A 19183-nucleotide genomic window follows, 5' to 3' on the forward strand; every position below is an offset into this window, starting at 1 on the left:
ACGTATTGGTCGAATTGGCGGACTTCTATGATGACACCGGTTTTGTCCCATTTCAGGGGGTGATTTCCTGTTTGATTTTGGATGCGAACCCGGTCACCTACGGACAGTGGGGGTAGTCTCTTAGTGTGCTCTGATAAACGCTCTCCCTGTTTAAGGTGTCGATGTCTTAGGGCCTCCTCTCTTGCATCGAGTGTTTCCTTCCACGTGTCGTGGGGACGGTACCTGCCGGGCGGGACAGGTATGAAGTCTCTGATGGGACGACCAAATACACATATTGCAGGAGATAACTTGGTATCTCTGTCAGGTGTGTTCCTGTATTGGAGCATCGCACGTTGGAATTCATCAGTGTTGAGATCACCGTTACTGCCCGTGTTGTCCGCTATAAGACGCTTGACAGTTTTGACGCCTATTTCGGCTCTGCAATTACTATGTGGGAAGGCCACAGAGGAAAGGCGGTGATGGACTCCCCAGTCCTTTAAAAACTGCCTAGTTGCCGTCGCTGTAAATTCAGGTCCACCATCAGATGTCAATTCATCCGGAATCCCAAATGTCACAAATGTTCGGCGTAGTGAAGTTATAAGACCCTCTGCACCGTTCGAAGATCGTTCAACTATGGGCCAATTCGAGTATCGATCAACTATAACTAAATATCCAACTCCTCGGTAGTGAAAGTAATCTGCACAAACACATTGGAACGGGTAGTCTGGAGATATAAGGGATGTAGGCGGAGCACTAGGATTCGAAGGCGCGATGCGATTGCAGTGGTTGCATCCAGCTCGAAGTGCTGTTATAGCGGGTGTTATCCCTGGCCAAAACACAGATGACTCTGCTCGCGATACCATAGAGGTAATTCCTTGATGTGCTGAATGAAGAGATGTGAGAATTTCCTGACGAAGGGCTGGAGGAATAACTATACGCTCCTTGTATAGTATCACACCATCAACAGTGTAGAGATGCTCGCGGAATTGAAAATACTCTCGAAGATGTACAGGAAATTCTTGGCGAGACTCTGGTACTCCGCATTCTATAAGGCTGAGCAGTTCATGCATGTTATCGTCACTACTTGTGGCAGTGCGAACTCTGTCCCAGGTGACTGCTCTCACGTTAAGTGAGTCAAGTGAGCATACTGCTGATGCGGTGATACAAGTATCAATATCATTGTCAGTGGAAACAGAATATGCTGATGGCAATTTGTGTAGGGGAACATTTCTCACGGAAGGTACACTGTCAACTGATGCAATGTCATCTTGAAGCGATAGCTTCTCAGATTTTCCAGTTGGGTGGCGCGATACTCCATCTGCAGCGAGATGCTTGACCCCTGGGATATGAATCATGCGAAATCGGTAGCGGAGGGACTTTTCCTTCAAGTTTCTGAGACGTGAATTTGATATGTCCTCCAATGATCTGTCACCAAATATTTTCAACAGGGGTTTATGGTCAACTGCGACCACAAGATCTTCACAGCCAAGAACAAAGTATCTTGCCTTATCAAGAGCATCGACGACTGCCAACGCTTCACCTTCAACTGGTGCATATCGAGACTCAGCTGCATGTGTGAACCTACTTCCGACAAGTGTGATCTTCCAACCAGTGCGACAACAAAACGGTCGGTAGTCTGGACAGTCGCAATGTTTCTGGAACAGCCAGAATCCAATTCCTGATTTTGACCAATCGGTGGCGAGACAGGTAGGTTTTGTCTTGTCAAAAATTCGCACGCCTTCTTCAATTTCGTTGATAATGGCAGTTTTAGACTTCTCAAAGAGTGCATTAATATTGTCATTCCAGGTGGATGGTGTTCCTGGTTTCAATAACTGTCTGAATGGTAGCATTTTGTCGGTCATGCTGAAAGCATACGATACTTGGTTTACTAAACCAAACCAAGATCTGACATCGGTGATATTTCTTGGGGTTGGAAAGTCCATAATTGCACTAAGATATCTCGCACATGGGCGAACTGTGTCTGGGGTTATTTCGAATCCAGCGAATTCAGCTGTGTCTTCTGCGAAACAAAATTTGTCAGGGTTGAGTGTTATGCCGTGTCTTCCACATATGTCGAGCCATTGTACAGCTTGGAAAAAACTCTCTTCTATTGAGTCAGACCAAAGAAGAACATCGTCGACACATTTAGTTTTGTTGGGTATCTCGGCAACTATTTCATCATACCGTCGAGTATATCCGTCGCCAGAAGCAATATACCCTTGAGGGGCTGTTTTATAACGATAGCGTCCCCAAGGAGTGATAAACGTAGTTAAGTGACGGTCAGATTCCTGAATCGGTACACTGTGGTATCCGTTCCAGGCATCAAAGACGGTTTTCTTTTTTCCTTGTGGTACTGACCTTGCTTGGTGAAATGGAGAAGGCGTATGATGCGTTTCTCTCTTAGCGTGCACATTGAGAGGCTGAAAATCAACTGTTCGTCGAGGTGTGCCATTTTTCTTAGCACATACAACCATCCGATGGCACCAAGTTACTGGTTCTCCGATTGGGACAGGTTCAAGGACACCAAGGCGGACGTCCTGGTCAAGTCCAGCTTTAACTTCCTCTTGCCAGTGTAACGGCACTGGCACTGGTGTGTGACGAGCAACAGGATCAGCATTCGGATCGATCATCAGCTTCATTGGGGGTCCATCCATTAGTGGTAACGGTTGGTGGTCACATACGTTGAATGTACTTGATTCGTAGTACTTCAAGAGGTAGTCCTTTAGTTTAGACCGGTTGGACTCGGTTGCACTGAACGGTAATTCTGTAGGCGGCGGAGGTGGTAGTTGACGTTTTGGGCAGTCACACTGATTGGCTAGTCCACTAACGCTTCCTACTCCATTGTTGGTGGCATCCGGAGTTTCCGATTGTGTGTCATAGATTTCACCAATAGTCGGAAAACTATCCGATATCATGCCAAGGGCGATGCAGGCTTCCCTACTGATGAAGAGCTTATCCGAGTTGTCGGTGACATATGTCATCTGTCTAGTCTCAACAAGGTTCCCCTGCTCATCTGTTCCTGATATACAAAGGATTGTGGCACCGAGGATTTTAATGCCTCTGTTATTTGCAGCGTGCATTTTCATAGTTACAGGAATGAGGTCACTTTGCTTGAGGCCAAGTTTGTGGATGACCTTGATACCTGCGAGACAGCTTTGGCATCCAGTGTCTGCCATTGCAGATATACGAACAGCATGTGTACCAGCTTGAAGGTGGAAACCAAAGGTTTCGTAATCCTTAGGTGACGTTCTGATTGTCAGATTTATGAAAGGTTGAGATTTGGAAGGTCTCTTTATCCAAGTATCAGATAAGTTGTCATACAGATGGTGGTCCAAAGCCAATGTCTTGTTGGTGTGTCGTTTAGAGATTGATGATACGCTGCACAAGGTGTTGAACACCGCATTCTCGTAGTCATTGGCATTGTGAGCACTGGGTTTCACTTTTGGTTTGCCCTTACTACGGCAAACACTCTCGAAGTGATTTTCTCGGTTGCAGTGTTCACATCTATGACCGTAAGCTAAACATTCTGATTTCCTTGCACGTGCAGGAGTGTTTTTACCATGTCCTTTCTTGCCACAGTATGAGCAAACTTCGTTTTTATCTTTGACAGCGGTTTGTTTTGCCTTTCTGTATGAACTACTGGCCGCTGCTTGGACCTCATGAGAGTCTAATAGTCGGGAGGCAGATCGTTTACCAGATTCTTTAGCTTCGACAAACTGTGCAACTTCTTCCAATGACATGTCCTGATTCTTATCACCAAGTAGATTTAATTGTATTTCAGGGTCACATATGCCGCGTGCTAATACGTCTCTCACTATTGTGTCAGTATAATTGACATCAACGTTGCATCCTGGACATTTTATCAGGAATTTGCAAACACTAGCCTGTCCTATAAGTCGTGCGCAGAAACGTCGTACAGGCTCATCACGGTCTTGACGCATGTTGTGTAGAGTCACACAAGCTACCATGGTGTTCTCCTCTCGAACTGCCAGTTTTTTTATTGCTCCCATCACTTCTACTTCAGTCTTGTTAGTAAGACTGCCACCAGCTGATCGTGTTAAGTCTTTTTGAAGTTGTTCTTCGCAGCATTCTAGAAGCTGTACCACACGATCACGGCCCTCAATTTTAGTTGCGTTTACATAGTCAGACCATCGTGATTGAAAATATGCCCATTCTTCACTTGTTCCCGCTGTCGATATTGTGGGTCTTTTAACTCTTTCTACTTTGGCAGCTTGTCCAGGAGCATGTGTGGTGCAGTGAGCAGTTATGAGTGCAGCTCATAACGGCTCTTTTCGGACACTCCAAAATCAAACCAGTGTTCTCTAGTCTTGGGTAGTGCCATAGTCTCTGTACCATGGTCTTCCACATCTTGGGTTAGAGATCTCCTGCTGTGGAGGATTTATTTTTGTTTTATTTTAATTTTTGTTTTTTTGAGAGAGAGAGAGAGAGAGAGAGAGAGAGAGAGAGAGAGAGAGAGAGAGAGAGAGAGAGAGAGAGAGAGAGAGAGAGAGATTGTGTTAGCGAGCGAAAGTAGTTAGGTTAACGATCGTTTGTGGTGAGAAAGACTGTTGGTACAAATGAGATTGTTTGTTTACATTTTTAGTAAGGTTACGACAGTGGTGAATGTTTCGGAGCGAATGCTTTTTTTGATTGACTGCGTCCTGAGTCAGTAGTGTGAACGCTGGAATTATTATTTTTCTTTACCAGCGAGGAAGTGATTTTTGATTTTCTGAGTAAGTACAGTTTTGTTTATCTTTGCTTGTCGTGATTGTGAATGATAGGAACAATTTATTATTTATCTTTGATTATAGTGCGATAGTTCACTTAGCTAGAAGTGTTCGTAAGTGTTTTTCTTTCTTTATTTTTGGCAGGCCGTGATTCCTCCTTTGGAGACACTCAAGGTTTTTAGAAAGTGGCCGTATTGTTGATGACCTGGCCTGTATTAAGATTTTGTTTGTACTGCTCAACTGTTGACGACCTGGCCTGTGTATTTGGATTGATGATGATGATGATGATGATGATGACGATGATGATGATGATGATACTGGCACCTGTGACTCAAGGAGTTGAGGCCGTTATGGCATATTAAGAGAGACTCCTGTTTACCGTATAGTGGTAGTTTGCCGTGAAAAGACAGTTCGGCTTGTGTGTGGCGACAGTGCTTGTGTCGCAATATATATAAACATATATTTTGAGTTGGTGTGCGGTTTAGATTTAAGTTTGTTAGGGTTTTTTGCGTTTATTTGGATGGGGTTTATGGTATATATAGTGTAAAGTTTTTGATGCTGGTGATTCTAGTTTTAAGTGTTTATTTTGATTGCTTATAGTTTGATTTATTTTAGTTTAAGAAATATAGTTTTAAGGATATGTTTTGTTTAAATTTTCCTTCTGTCCAAGAGTCCAGTTGATAAAGTAAGGGGAAAGTTTGTGTTGTGGGACCATTGTCAGTAGGTGTGATTCAGGGCGTGGGGCTTGTTCTTGCAACATCCCGCCACATTATTTTGGCGCCCGAACAGGGACTGCCGAGGTGGGATAGAAGCTGGACTGTTGGACGAAGGACGGAATTAGGATTAAGGTTGATGAAAAATGGAGGAGCAATTAAGGGTTTTGAGGGAGGAATTGCGGCTGAGTAAGGAGCGTGAGGAGAGGTTGCTAGTAGAGAATGAGAGGTTGAACTGGGAGAATGCGGTGATGCAGAAGGAGCTTAGGGAGTTAAAGGGAACTGTAGCGAAAGTGGAAGAATGTTTTGAGATGAGGATGAAAGAGAATGAGGAACGAATGGAGAACCGATTGGAAGATATGATGGGGCAAGTCATGGGGATGATGAAAACTATAATGGGTGAAGGTGCAGTCGGAGGAGTGTCCTCAGCTTCGGGTAATGGGTTGGTAGTGGATGAGAAGGTTAAGGTAGGTGATAATGGGAAAGGAAGTGATAGTGATAGTAGTAATAGTAATGGTGATATTGAAGATAAGGGAATTAGGCATAGTAAGGATGAACAGAAAGGTGAGAGGAAAGATGAAAGGAAAGGTAAAAGTGATGTGAAGAAAGAGAAGAAAAAGTATCAGGCTGATAGCAAGGACGATCGTGAATGGGTGAAAGTGGTAAGTAAGAAAAAGGGTAAGAAGGGAATGGTTAAGGATAGGAATTTAAGTGTGGAAGTGGATTCATTGTATTCAAATGAGGAAGAAGGTAACAGGGGAGTAGACAGTGATGATAGCAGTGAGAATGAACGTGATGTGTGTAAGACTGTTTATGAGAGAGGTACCTCGGTGTGAATGAGCATAGCAGTAGGGATGTATATGATTTTTTCAAGGAGTATGAGAGGTATTGTCAGGATAAGTATGGTGATAGTAAAAGAGTTTGGGCTAGGGAGTTAGGAGAATATTTGACTGGGTATTTGTTGACGATGTATGGAGTGATAAGGAGTGTAGGGGACGTTGATTATGAAAGTGTGAAAAAGAGAATAATTGAGCAGGTAAAACGTATGAAAGGGAGTGTTAAGTATAAGCGTAAGAATGATTTTGATGAAGCACGGATGAATGCAGGAGAAGCGATATCAATGTACGTATGTAGGTTGGAAACTTTAGCTAGGAAGTATGGGGATGAAGGTATAAATGAGAATAAGGAGTTAATGAGGAAGTTTTTGGCAACAGTACCTGAGAATGTGTGTGAATTCATTAATTTGAAACGCAAAGAGAAAATGAGGTGGACGCAAGAGAGATTGACATGGGATGATATACTAGAGATAGTTGAGGATTATGAGTTAGATAGGTGCATGAAAGAAAGTAAATCTGTGAGTGTAAGAACTGGAATGGAAGAGTGTAATAGAATTTGGTAGTTATAAGGATGCAATTTTGAGAGGACCAATGAGGGTAGCTGATAATGTAGTAGATAGGAGTGTTAGGGCGAGTAATGTGGGAATACCTGTAAGGACAAATGAAGGATTTAGGCAGGGTATTTGGTGCAATAGGGATAGGAGTGTGAGTGCACATCGAGGTATGTCAGATAGCCGTGTCCGTAATGAAAAGTGTTATAGGTGTGGAAAGGAAGGTCATAAGAAGAATGAATGTAGATGGGCTCTAGGTGCTTGTTTTGGATGTGGTGAGGTAGGGCATAGAATTAGCGAGTGCAAGAAAGAGAAAGGGGTAAAATGTTATCGGTGTGGTATGACTGGGCACGTAGCGAGTGGAGGTCGTAGTAATCATATGAATGTAATTTGTGGTAACTGTGGTAAGGATGGTCATTATGCTAGAATGTGCAAGGAGCCGCGGGGTAAGTGTACTGAATGTGGTGTAGATGGGCATGTAGCTAGGGTATGTAGGAAGAAGGGAGTAAATCAGCCAGGATGTTCGGGAAACTAGAGTGTAAGAGGGTTCAGCTGGGCGAGTCCTCCTGTGTGTGTGGAAGGAATAAGATCAATGCTTGTGAGAATGGGAGGAGTAATTGGTTGGAAATGAGCAAGTATGAACCTAGTATGCATGAGAAATTAGGGCTGGAAAATAAACAATTAGTGTTAGTTGAATATAGGAAAAAGAGGCGTTTGAAAGTTTTAAGTGAGGAGAAAGTGCAAGGGAAATTTATAGGTATAGGTAAGAATACGAATAAGTATGACAAGGGTGTAAATGTACAAGTGAGTGTGGAGGATAAATGTATTAATACAGATGAAACGTGGCTGAGTATGAATGATACTTATAGTGTGTGTGGCTTTTCGTTAGATGATGTAAAAGAAAAAATGAATAACGCAAGAATGAGAGACAGGAGAATAAGTAGCATGACTGAATCTTTAGCTAAAGTTGAGAATGTTTTTGATGAAATGGATGAACTGTTTACAGAAATGAATGTAATTATAGGGCCAGATGAGAACGAGGTAGATATGATTGTACATGATATATTAGATGATAGGGATTTAGATAGGAATAGTGTTAATGTAGCGAATGATTGTGATAAGGAAGAAGTGAATGAGAGAGTATATGGGGGCCCAGTTACTCGGAGTAGAGGTCCCGTTCCCGACTGCGACTGGGTTATGAAAAAAATAATGTAAGTTTTGTGTAAGTAGGATTTGGCAAAGTAAGGGGGGAGGAATGTGGAGGATTTATTTTTGTTTTATTTTAATTTTTGTTTTTTGCCAAATCCACACAGAGACAGAGAGAGAGAGAGAGAGACAGAGACAGAGAGAGAGAGAGAGAGAGAGAGAGAGAGAGAGAGAGAGAGAGAGAGAGAGAGAGAGAGAGAGAGAGAGAGAGAGACAGACAGAGAGACAGACAGACAGACAGACAGACAGACAGACAGACAGACAGACAAGACAGACAAGACAGACAAGACAGACAAGAGAGAGAGAGAGAGAGAGAGAGAGAGAGAGAGAGAGAGAGAGAGAGAGAGAGAGAGAGTGTAGTTAGGTAAACGATCGTTTGTGGTGAGAAAGACTGTTGGTACAAATGAGATTGTTTGTTTACATTTTTAGTAAGGTTACGACAGTGGTGAATGTTTCGGAGCGAATGCTTTTTTTGATTGACTGCGTCCTGAGTCAGTAGTGTGAACGCTGGAATTATTATTTTTCTTTACCAGCGAGGAAGTGATTTTTGATTTTCTGAGTAAGTACAGGTTTGTTTATCTTTGCTTGTCGTGATTGTGAATGATAGGAACAATTTATTATTTATCTTTGATTATAGTGCGATAGTTCAGTTAGCTAGAAGTGTTCGTAAGTGTTTTTCTTTCTTTATTTTTGGCAGGCCGTGATTCCTCCTTTGGAGAGACTCAAGATTTTTAGAAAGTGGCCGTATTGTTGATGACCTGGCCTGTATTAAGATTTTGTTTGTACTGCTCATTTGACTGCTCAACTGTTGACGACCTGGCCTGTGTATTTGGATTGATGATGATGATGATGATGATGATGACGATGATGATGATGACGATGATACTGGCACCTGTGACTCAAGGAGTTGAGGCCGTTATGGCATATTAAGAGAGACTCCTGTTTACCGTATAGTGGTAGTTTGCCGTGAAAAGACAGTTCGGCTTGTGTGTGGCGACAGTGCTTGTGTCGCAATATATATAAACATATATTTTGAGTTGGTGTGCGGTTTAGATTTAAGTTTGTTAGGGTTTTTTGCGTTTATTTGGATGGGGTTTATGGTATATATAGTGTAAAGTTTTTGATGCTGGTGATTCTAGTTTTAAGTGTTTATTTTGATTGCTTATAGTTTGATTTATTTTAGTTTAAGAAATATAGTTTTAAGGATATGTTTTGTTTAAATTTTCCTTCTGTCCAAGAGTCCAGTTGATAAAGTAAGGGGAAAGTTTGTGTTGTGGGACCATTGTCAGTAGGTGTGATTCAGGGCGTGGGGCTTGTTCTTGCAACATCCCGCCACACTGCTTGAGGGTACACTCGGGCACACTATTTTATCTTATTTCTCCTCCTCTTGTTTTGTTAAAGTTTTTATAGTTTATTTAAGAAATATTTATTTCAATGTTGTTACTGTTCGTAAGATATTTAATTTTCCCTCGTTTCCTTTCCTCACTGGGCTATTTTCCCTGTTGGAGACCCTGGGCTTATAGCATTCTGCTTTTCCAACTAGGGTTGTAGCTTAGCCCTTTTACCCCCAGGCTATTAGGAAATTTCCAACCCTTAACCCCCAGGGGGTTATTTTTTCCCAGCACATTTTGCAGTATATCTTTTTTAAATTGCTCTAACAGCCTTAATTTTTGTCATAGAGAGGTCAGGTTGGTCTCATTCTCTTGGAAAATGCCTTAAGTTTCTCAAACAATTATCAAAAATATGAGAAAATAAAATTTTATAGCATTTTTTTGCAAGGACGTACCGGTACGTCCATGGGGGTAAAGGGATGGCTTTTGTGAAACGTACCAGTACGTCCTTTGGGGGTAAAAGGGTTAGCAAGACAAAGACCACAAGGCTTAGGAAGCTTTAATCAAGTTTAGAGAAAAGATGAGGAGGAATTAGGAAGTGAAGGCCAAGAAAATCGTGACAGAAGAAAACTCTGTCAAGTTAGGAATTTAGCAGCAAGTGCACGAGACAAAGGAATAATTTAAAGACTAACCCCTACAAAAAGAAAAGCCGATATAAAAAATCATTAACGAACATTCAATGTTTCCATAATCTTTCTTTTCTAGTGTTTTTCTGAATAGCATTTAGGATCTCTCTCGTTTAAATTAACAATTTAATACTTTCATAAAAAAGTCTTATTCTTTCCATAAAAAAGTATCAATTTCAGCTTTTCCTCCACAACATCAAGCTTTCAAATCAGCTCGTTGCTGGACTGATTAAGGTGTATCTTTGCAAGGTTTTTGCCACAATCGGCTGATGAAGGAAAGGTGTGAATTCCTGGATTTGATTGCTAAATATGGAAATCTAGAAAAGGAATTTCTTTGCTTATCTATACTTTCTACTGGAAGTAATACTAAATGAACATGAGCTAATTTTTATCTTTCTTATAAGTGTAACCTTAAAATGAATGTCTTCAAACTAGCTATCTATATTTTAACATAAAGACAAAAGGCAAATTAAGCCAGTAATTGAGTCGATGTTAAGAACTTGACCTAGTGATTTTTGTAATTATCATCTCATAAAAAGAACTTACAACTGTCGCCATATTTAAACTGTACAATGTAGAGAGGAACGTAGAGAGGAGACGTCCCCTTTTTTGTTTCATTTGTTTGATGTCAGCTACCCCCAAAATTGGGGAAAGTGCCTTGGTATATGTATGTATTTCAATCAAAGAAATCAAACTTTATCTGCCAAAATGAAAACTATCACTCCACTATTTTGCAAAACCCACACAATGATAAATTTTATTTGATTTCTTTGTTAAAATCATATTCGGCATTAATTCTCCAAATATTCTAAGCACTCCTAAGTTAATTAGAACTCAACCACTAAACTGTAATAGATGATATGGAATTAGTATTTTACTTTGTTGGTAGAATGTACCAATGACCTCCACATCCATAAATCGGACAATAACACCACAAATATATACAATTCATAATTTCCAATTATACACTTTACCAACAAAAAACCCAAAAGCTTTCAAAACCTACATTTTCTTAAAACTTTCAAATTCACGTTTGTATGTAACAAGTACGAGCATTGACCTGTATGCATACTTTGTTACATATTGCAGTCCATTTCTATTTCATTTAATATTATCAAATAGAAATTGGAAAAAAAAAAACTGAAGACTAAATTCATGCACAAACATTTATGGAAGCTAGGGGGACACAACAATAACAGTTTCATCATCATGACCTTTAGGCTTGTAGCTAACACAAAACCTCCCACACAAACCCAATTATTTCTCAACTACATTCTCTACCTCTGTTGTATCATCAGCTCCTCCTCCATCGAGGCTCGGCATATCGTCTCCAACCTGAATCAAGGACAGTAAAGTGGGTACAAAGTATCAACCCGGAGTGAGACCTACTTAACCCTTTTACCCCCACTATTTGGAACTTTCCAACCTTTAACCCCCAAGCGTTTTCTTTTTCAAGCACATTTTGCAATAAAATTTTTTTAAACTGCTCTAACAGCCTTAATTTTTATCAGAGAGAGCTCAGGTTAGTCTCATTCTATTGGAAAATGCCTGAAGTTTCTCATAAAGTTATCAAAAATATGCAAAATGTAAATTGTTTTTTGCAAAGACGTACCGGTACGTCCATGGGGGTAAAGGGATGAGTTTTGTGAAACGTACCCGTACGTCCATTGGGGGTAAAACGGTTAACAAACTGCTTTCATGAACCACTGTTAACTACATCAGCTCTGGAGATGATGGAAACTACAAGGCATAATCTTAACTATTAATGGCTTCAATTTGTTTTTCACAGTCACAACCCCTTCAAAGTTATCATTTCGTTGATTGAGAGATAACAGGAACTGAAAATAATAATATAGGTAGATCCTAGATATAGTTAAAATTGGCATACACATGTAGGCTTTCTTTGATTATTATTTTGTTCTTACTGAAATCATTACTGTACTACTACAGGGTACTTCACGGTGTAACTAATGTAGCAGCAGAGGACAGTATACTGTACGGCACTTATTTACCAAGTGACATAGAAGTAAACGACGTCTAAAAATCTACATCACAGAATACCATAACGGATATATGAATTGGCAGGTTATAGTGAGGATAATACAACTACGAAAATAACCTCATCTACAGAAATGACCATCGCAATTCCTGTGCCACCAGTCATCCATTTTTTGGCATCTTTACATGCTATCCTATGAAACTGTTTCATTATCAAGATTCTTTTTTTTTTTCAATCCAACGTAAAATTGTTTAAAAACAAGGCAGGATCAGTTTTATAAATGTCCAAAGATCACCGATATAAAAGTTTAAAGGCCACTCATGAATGGCAGAGGCAAGGGACAGTGACATTGCCCTAGAGACTGACCATATATACATATGATCAGGGCCCAAGCCACCTATCCACCCAAGCTAGGACCAAGGAGGGCCAGGCAATGGCTGCTGATGACTCGGCAGATAGACCTATGGGCTCCCCCAAACCCCCATCCTTACCTCACAAGGATGGTGAGGTTGCAGCAACCAAATGAACTAACAAGTTTGAGTGGGACTTGAACCACATTGACCAACACGAGGAAAAATATACTAATTTGAAATGCTTTACCACTATTCATGTACGCCCTTCTTGTGTGAGCCAGAGGGAAAATTTTTCTGGTAACTTGATTTTTGACTCGCCAAAAGGACAAGAAAAGTCAGTGAGTACCACTCATGAGTCCATAGATATAGACAGATTGTTCTTAAGAAAGATCATCATCAGCCCTGGCTGGCATGACAAAGAACACATGAAAAAAGTACCAGTTACCAAGGATTTTGTTTCAAAAGTCAAGTTTTTTTTTTTTTTACTAACGTCAAGTTGATAAAAGCTTGAAAAGAAGACCTCATCTACAGGACTTTATGGTCGTTCACAGAAACTCCTAGGACTAGCCACAGCCAGTTTAGATTAACAAACTTGTATACCAAAATAAACAACTCATTCTGTTAGTCAAAGAAACAAATAGTCAGCTATCTGTGAAGCAGTGATATTGATCATATTTGTCTTCCTATCAGTAAGAAGAAGAAGAAGAAGAAGAAGAAGAAGAGGGGCAAAATGCAATAGTACTTGGTTCAAGTTAGACGACCAACTTTTTATAAAGCTTCGGGACAGCCTCGTTTATTTCTGCCAAGAAGTCAATGCAGAATAATCTCCCGGTGTGATTGAACGCTATTCCCAGATTCCAATGGAGTATGTTTAAATATAGATGTGAGCTTTTAACGTTTGGCAAGACACCTGACCAGATATATCAAAAGTTTGTCAAATCACCCTTGCTCAAGTCAACAGAGGTAAATAAGCCTATCAAAAGACCCTCTGAAAATTCACTATGCAGTAATTAACCTGATTATGATGAATGGACGGGGGAGATAAACTTCCTAGTCATCCAACACATGGACTACTGTATAATTTGTCTTCCAAGATGATGATTAAAACTAAGTCAAGAACTAAGAGTCAAGAAGATATTCAGCAAGGGGATGATTCCTACAGCTACCACAGAGATCTGCATGTCTGAACAGAGAGACCGGAATTCTTCTGGCTGAAGCTAAGAGTCAAGAAGATATTCAGTAAGGGGATGATTCCTACAGCTACCACAGAGATCTGCATTTCTGAACAGTGACCGAAATTCTTCTGGCTAAAGCAGAGTACTGTACATGGTTATTTCATGAAACAAACCTTGTAGTAATCGCTTCCCTGTTAACTGCAGTAATCCCTGAGTGTAAGTGAATGGGCTTTAGTCTCAACTCCCCAGGAACCTAAGTTAAACCACCGAGTCTTAAGATTGTTAATTCAGACTAAGAAATCCTGCCGTCAGTTTTGTTTTTAAATGTACTTTCCAAACCTACATGAACCACAAACCACAACCTATAATGTTACCTTGTGTGGATGTAACTTTTTCTACGACTGAAAAAAGGATTAAAACACCATGCTTGTCTCAAGAACTCCATGGCGGATGAGTTTTGTCCTTGATTTCGCTAATAGAAACCATTAGTCTAGGGATACTGCTGAAATAAAGAAATCCATAACATCCATCTGTACCCTTCGGCAGAAATCCGAAAAGCCTTTAAATTACCCTTAATCTTCTTGGCAAAGGATTAGCCTTTTCGGAAAATCCTTTCCTAAAAGCATGTGCCCAGAACAGTACCCATTTAAAATGTTATTTTCATTAGTAAAATAAATTTTTGAATATACTTACCCGATGATCATGTAGCTGTCAACTCTGTTGCCCGACAGAAATCTACGGTCGGGATACGCCAGCGATCGCTATACAGGTGGGGGTGTACACAACAGCGCCATCTGTGAGTAGGTACTCAAGTACTTCTTGTCAGCAAGAACTCAATTTTCTCCTCGGTCCACTGGTTCTCTATGGGGAGGAAGGGCGGGTCCTTAAATTCAAGATCATCGGGTAAGTATATTCAAAAATTTATTTTACTAATGAAAATAACATTTTTCAATATTAATCTTACCCGATGATCATGTAGCTGATTCACACCCAGGGTGGTGGGTGGAGACCAGCATACATGTTAACAAAGAAGCTAAGTATCCCGTATCTTATTTTAGCCGTTATTCAAAATAACAAACAAAATAAATAAGTACCTGGTAAGGAAGTCGACTTGAACCATTACTCTGCCTTTTTAAGTACGTCTTCCTTACTGAGCCTAGCGATCCTCTTAGGATGCTGAGCGACTCCTAGGTGCTGAAGTATGAAGGGCTGCAACCCATACTAAAGGACCTCATCACAACCTCTAATCCAGGCGCTTCTCAAGAAAGAATTTGACCACCCGCCAAATCAACCAGGATGCGGAAGGCTTCTTAGCCTTCCGGACAACCCAGAAATATTTCAAGAGAAAGATTAAAAAGGTTCTGGAATTAGGGAATTGTATGGTCCCAGAGTGTAGCAGTTCTCGTAAAGAGACTGGACATTCTTAAGATAAAAGACGCGAACACTGATTAGCTTTTCCAAAAGGTTGCGTCGAAAATATTTTGCAGAGATCTATTTTAGTAAAAGGTCACGGAAGTTGTGACAGCTCTAACTTCGTGTGTCCTTACCTTCAGCCAAGCTTGGTCTTCCTCATTCAGAAGAGAATAAGCTTCTCGTATTAACAGTCTGAAAATAATAGGATAAAGAATTCTCTGACATAGGCAAAGATGAATTCTTAACTGAACACCATAAAGCTTCAGACGGGCCCCGTAAAGGTTTTTAAAATAGAACTTAAGAGCTCTTACAGGACATAATACTCTTTCTAGTTCATTTCCAACCATACGATAAGTTTGGAATAACGAACGATATTGGTCAAGGCCGAGAAGGCAGCTCGTGTTTGGCTAGAAAACCAAGATGTAGAACATGTAGCCGTTTCGGATGAAAATCCGATGTTCTTGCTGAAGGCATGAATCTCACTGACTCTTTTAGCTGTGGTTAAGCATATCAGGAAAAGAGTCTTAAAGGTGAGATCTTTCAGGGAGGCTGATTGAAGTGGTTCGAACCTGTCTAACATAAGGAATCTTAGAACCACGTCTAAATTCCAACCAGGTGTAACCAAACGACGCTCCTTCGTGGTCTCAAAAGACTAAAGGAGGTCCTGTAGATCTTTATTGTTGGAAAGATCTAAGCCTCTGTGACGGAAGACTGATGCCAACATGCTTCTGTAACCCTTGAAAGTGGGAGCTGAAAGAGATCGCTCTTTCCTCAGATATAAGAGGAAGTCAGCTATATGAGTTACAGAGGTACTGGTCGAGGATACGGATACTGACTTGCACCAGTTTAGGAAGATTTCCCACTTCGATTGGTAGACTCTAAGGGTGGATGTTCTCCTTGCTCTAACAATCGCTCTGGTTGCCTCCTTCGAAAAACCTCTAGTTCTCGAGTGTCTTTCGATACTCTGAAGGCAGTGAGACGAAGAGCGTGGAGGCCTTGGAGTACCTTCTTACGCGTGGCAGACGTAGCAGGTCCACCCTTAGGGGAAGAGTTCTGGGAACGTCTACTGGCCATCGAAGTACCTCGGTAAGTTATTCTCTCGCGGGCCAGAGGGAAGCAACTAGTGTCAACTTTGTCCCATCGTGAGAGGCGAACTTCTGCAGTACCTTGTTGACAATCTAGAACGGAGGGAATGCATAAAGATCTAGATGAGACTAATCTAGTAGAAAGGCATCTAAAAGAACCACTGCTGGGTCCGGGATAGGTGAGCAAAGTATTGAGAGCCTCTTGGACATCGAGGTTGCGAAGAGATCTATGGTTGGCTGGCCCCAGGTGACCCAAAGTCTCTTGCATACATCTCTGTGGAGGGTCCAATATGTTGGAATTATTGTCCCTTCCTACTGAGACAAACTGCTAAGACATTCAAGTTGCCTTGGAAGAAATTTGTTACTAGTGAAAAGTCTAGACCTGTTGAACAGGAAAGGAGGTCACTAGCGAACTCGCACCATGTCAGAGAGTAGGTCCCTCCTTGCTAGGAGATGAACATCAAAGCAGGGAGTTGTCCGTGTTGACCTCCATTACAGTAGGGTCCCGAATTATGCGAGAATTTGGTCGATGAAAGGCCTCGTGTAATTAGAAATTCGTATATTTCGAAACACATCATGGCGGCAAACAGCAACCTACCCGTCAATTTTTTTTTCACTCCATTTCTAGCTATCTAGCTATATATATACTGTATATACACTGTGTGTGTATGTATGTGTGTATGTATGTATGTATGTATGTATGTATGTATGTATGTATGTATGTATATTATATATATATATATATATATATATATATATATATATATATATATATATATATATATATATATATATATATATATATATATATATATTGTAGCTTTTATCTTAACAATACTGTAAGAAATCTTTCTTATAGATTTTTTTTATAAAATACTGTACAAAATTTCTTTTATGGATAAATAAAACAATAAAAAGTTGTTAAAGTTTTGATAATTTTCTATGACTAGTATTTACTACTGTACTATGCATAGCTTACTGTTTTCAGTATTTTCCGAATGATGTAGAATTATTTCCTATAGATACAAAAAACAAAAAAGGGTTTTCAAGGTTTGATACAGTACGTATCTAGCAATAGTTAAAAATGAAAAATTTTAAGTAATTTTTATTTTTCCTAACATACTTACCGAGAATTACCTCTTCGGAGGGTCCTTGATCCTCTCTCAAACTCGACCAAGATTTCCCGCGCTACCCCCCCTATCTCGCTTCCGATAGTTTCTACCCCCGCCGCCAGGATAATTCCTTCGGCCCGGATTAGGGCAGGTCACTGCTTTTCCCGGGTCAGGACATCATTAAGTCCTTGGTCGTGAGATCCGAAGCATCTCACTCTCTCGCTTAAATCTTTCGATCCTTTGGCGCGTTGTGTTCCCACGTGTTCCCAGTGTACGGACTTGTGTTTTTTCTGCGATAGTGCGTTTTCGCAAAGTGTCCTCAGTCCGTTCCCCTTGTGTTATCCAGGGTTTTCTGTAACTCGTTAGTGTTGACCTTCGTGTGCGAACGATGGAGAACGTGCGACGTTGTCCTGGTCCTAGAGCAGGAAAGTCGTGTGGGGCTTTCCTCTCTAAACCAGAGGTGGACCCGCATTCCCTTTGTTCCACGTGCAGGGGTAAAGTTTGTTCCTCCTCGGACACATGTTCCGAGTGCGTGAGTTGGGACGGAATTCAGTGGGTACGTTATGGTACTAAGAAAAAGAAGTCGTCTAAGCGTTCCCCAAAGAAAGTGAATGGCGTGTCTTCCTTACAGTCGGTCAGTGATCGGTCCGACGAAGCCTCGGCCTCTCCGTCTCCTTCGCAGAGGAGTGGCCAGCAAGCCCCCAGTGTGATTGTGAGCCATAGTGTCCTCCCAAGTGAACCCAGTGTGACGGAGGAACCAAGGGCTGGCCCCTCGGGAGTAAACGGAAGGGCCGCGAGTGTTTCGGGCGGATCGGGCCACGTGGCAGGGGAGCACGCTTCCTCAGAAGACCCGGTATGGGGCAGTGTGGCGTTCTCGGTCTCCCCCCCGCCCTCGTGGGCCGGTGCGTCGGGTTCCCCCCCGCCAGAAGAGAACCACTCGAGAATTCGTCGCAGAGTATAGTACTGTATATCCATGATGACACTCCCACACGTAAACACGGCCACTAGGCGCAAGTGTGCACTAGGCTGCTGTACGATAATCACGCTTTTTTTGCCCTGAGCGGTCATTTCACTAATGATAATTTTTCAAAGTTAATATAATTTCTTTATGCTTATAATTCGTAATTATAGTTAAAAGTAGGGATATTAATTAAATGGTTGAGTAAAAAAAACAATTAATACTACTATTATTTAATTTCAAATGGCTACATAATACTGAATATTCTAATGGGTTCTTTTTACCTTCAATCGTAAATCTTGCGCCTGGATAAGCAACAAAAGGAAAGGGATAGGTCTCTCCTCTCTCTCTCTCTCTTCATATCGTTTCCTGTATAGTTTTCAAATATGTTCGTCATACATTTGTACATTATTTATCCACTTTATTCTCTCTCTCTCTCTCTCTCTCTCTCTCTCTCTCGGCGTTTCCTTTCCCTTTATAGTTTTGTGAAATTTCGTTGTCCAGTCATTCGGTAATGAGAAGTCATTTTCGCTTTCGGCATCGAAAGAAAACTTTGTTTCTTCAATATACTCATCACTGGAGGATTCAGAACTAGTGCTCTCATTATCAAACAGGTTTTCATTATCAAATTCCACAACAAGAATATCATTTATTTCATCTAAAGAAATAACCTTCCTCTTTAGACCTTTCATTACAAAAGGAACAACAAATAACCACTTATGCATGAACGCCCGAGTGCACTGATAGGAAACCACAGTTTTGTAACATCAAGCTACCTTCAGAAAAATAGTTGCCAGACATCATATAAGTTTCTATTCACAGTCCCCATATGCTGAGAGTGTTGCCAAGTGGTGATCCTATACTTACTATACGAGTAAAGTAACATCACGAGACTGACGGCTTGTAAAAGGCAATTAAAGTCATGAACGGAATATACAGTTGAAGGCGGTACCGAGTAGATCGTGGTGAACGGTTTATCACGTGGGTGACGCTTAACAGGTTAAAAAAACATTTTATATAGTTCGGTATTTTCTCTATCCATCCTCTCCCAGAAAACCT

The 19183-nt window shown here is 40.9% G+C and overlaps 1 protein-coding gene across 8 annotated transcripts in view; it reads right to left on the reverse strand.

The window, feature by feature from the left end:
• Positions 1-19183, reverse strand: part of LOC137648908 (protein tramtrack, alpha isoform-like) — a 92572-nt gene that overhangs the window by 13754 nt on the left and 59635 nt on the right. For 7 of the 8 annotated variants that reach the window (XM_068382088.1, XM_068382087.1, XM_068382082.1 and 4 more), the window contains exon 13: positions 11311-11364. The exons of the other annotated variant lie outside the window; for it this stretch is intronic. In XM_068382088.1, coding sequence (XP_068238189.1) covers positions 11311-11364 — 54 coding nt within the window. The remainder of the gene's footprint in view (positions 1-11310; positions 11365-19183) is intronic. 8 annotated transcript variants of the gene reach the window in all.

This window comes from Palaemon carinicauda, chromosome 10 (assembly GCF_036898095.1).
Source record: "Palaemon carinicauda isolate YSFRI2023 chromosome 10, ASM3689809v2, whole genome shotgun sequence".
NCBI classification, from domain to species: Eukaryota; Metazoa; Arthropoda; class Malacostraca; order Decapoda; family Palaemonidae; genus Palaemon; species Palaemon carinicauda.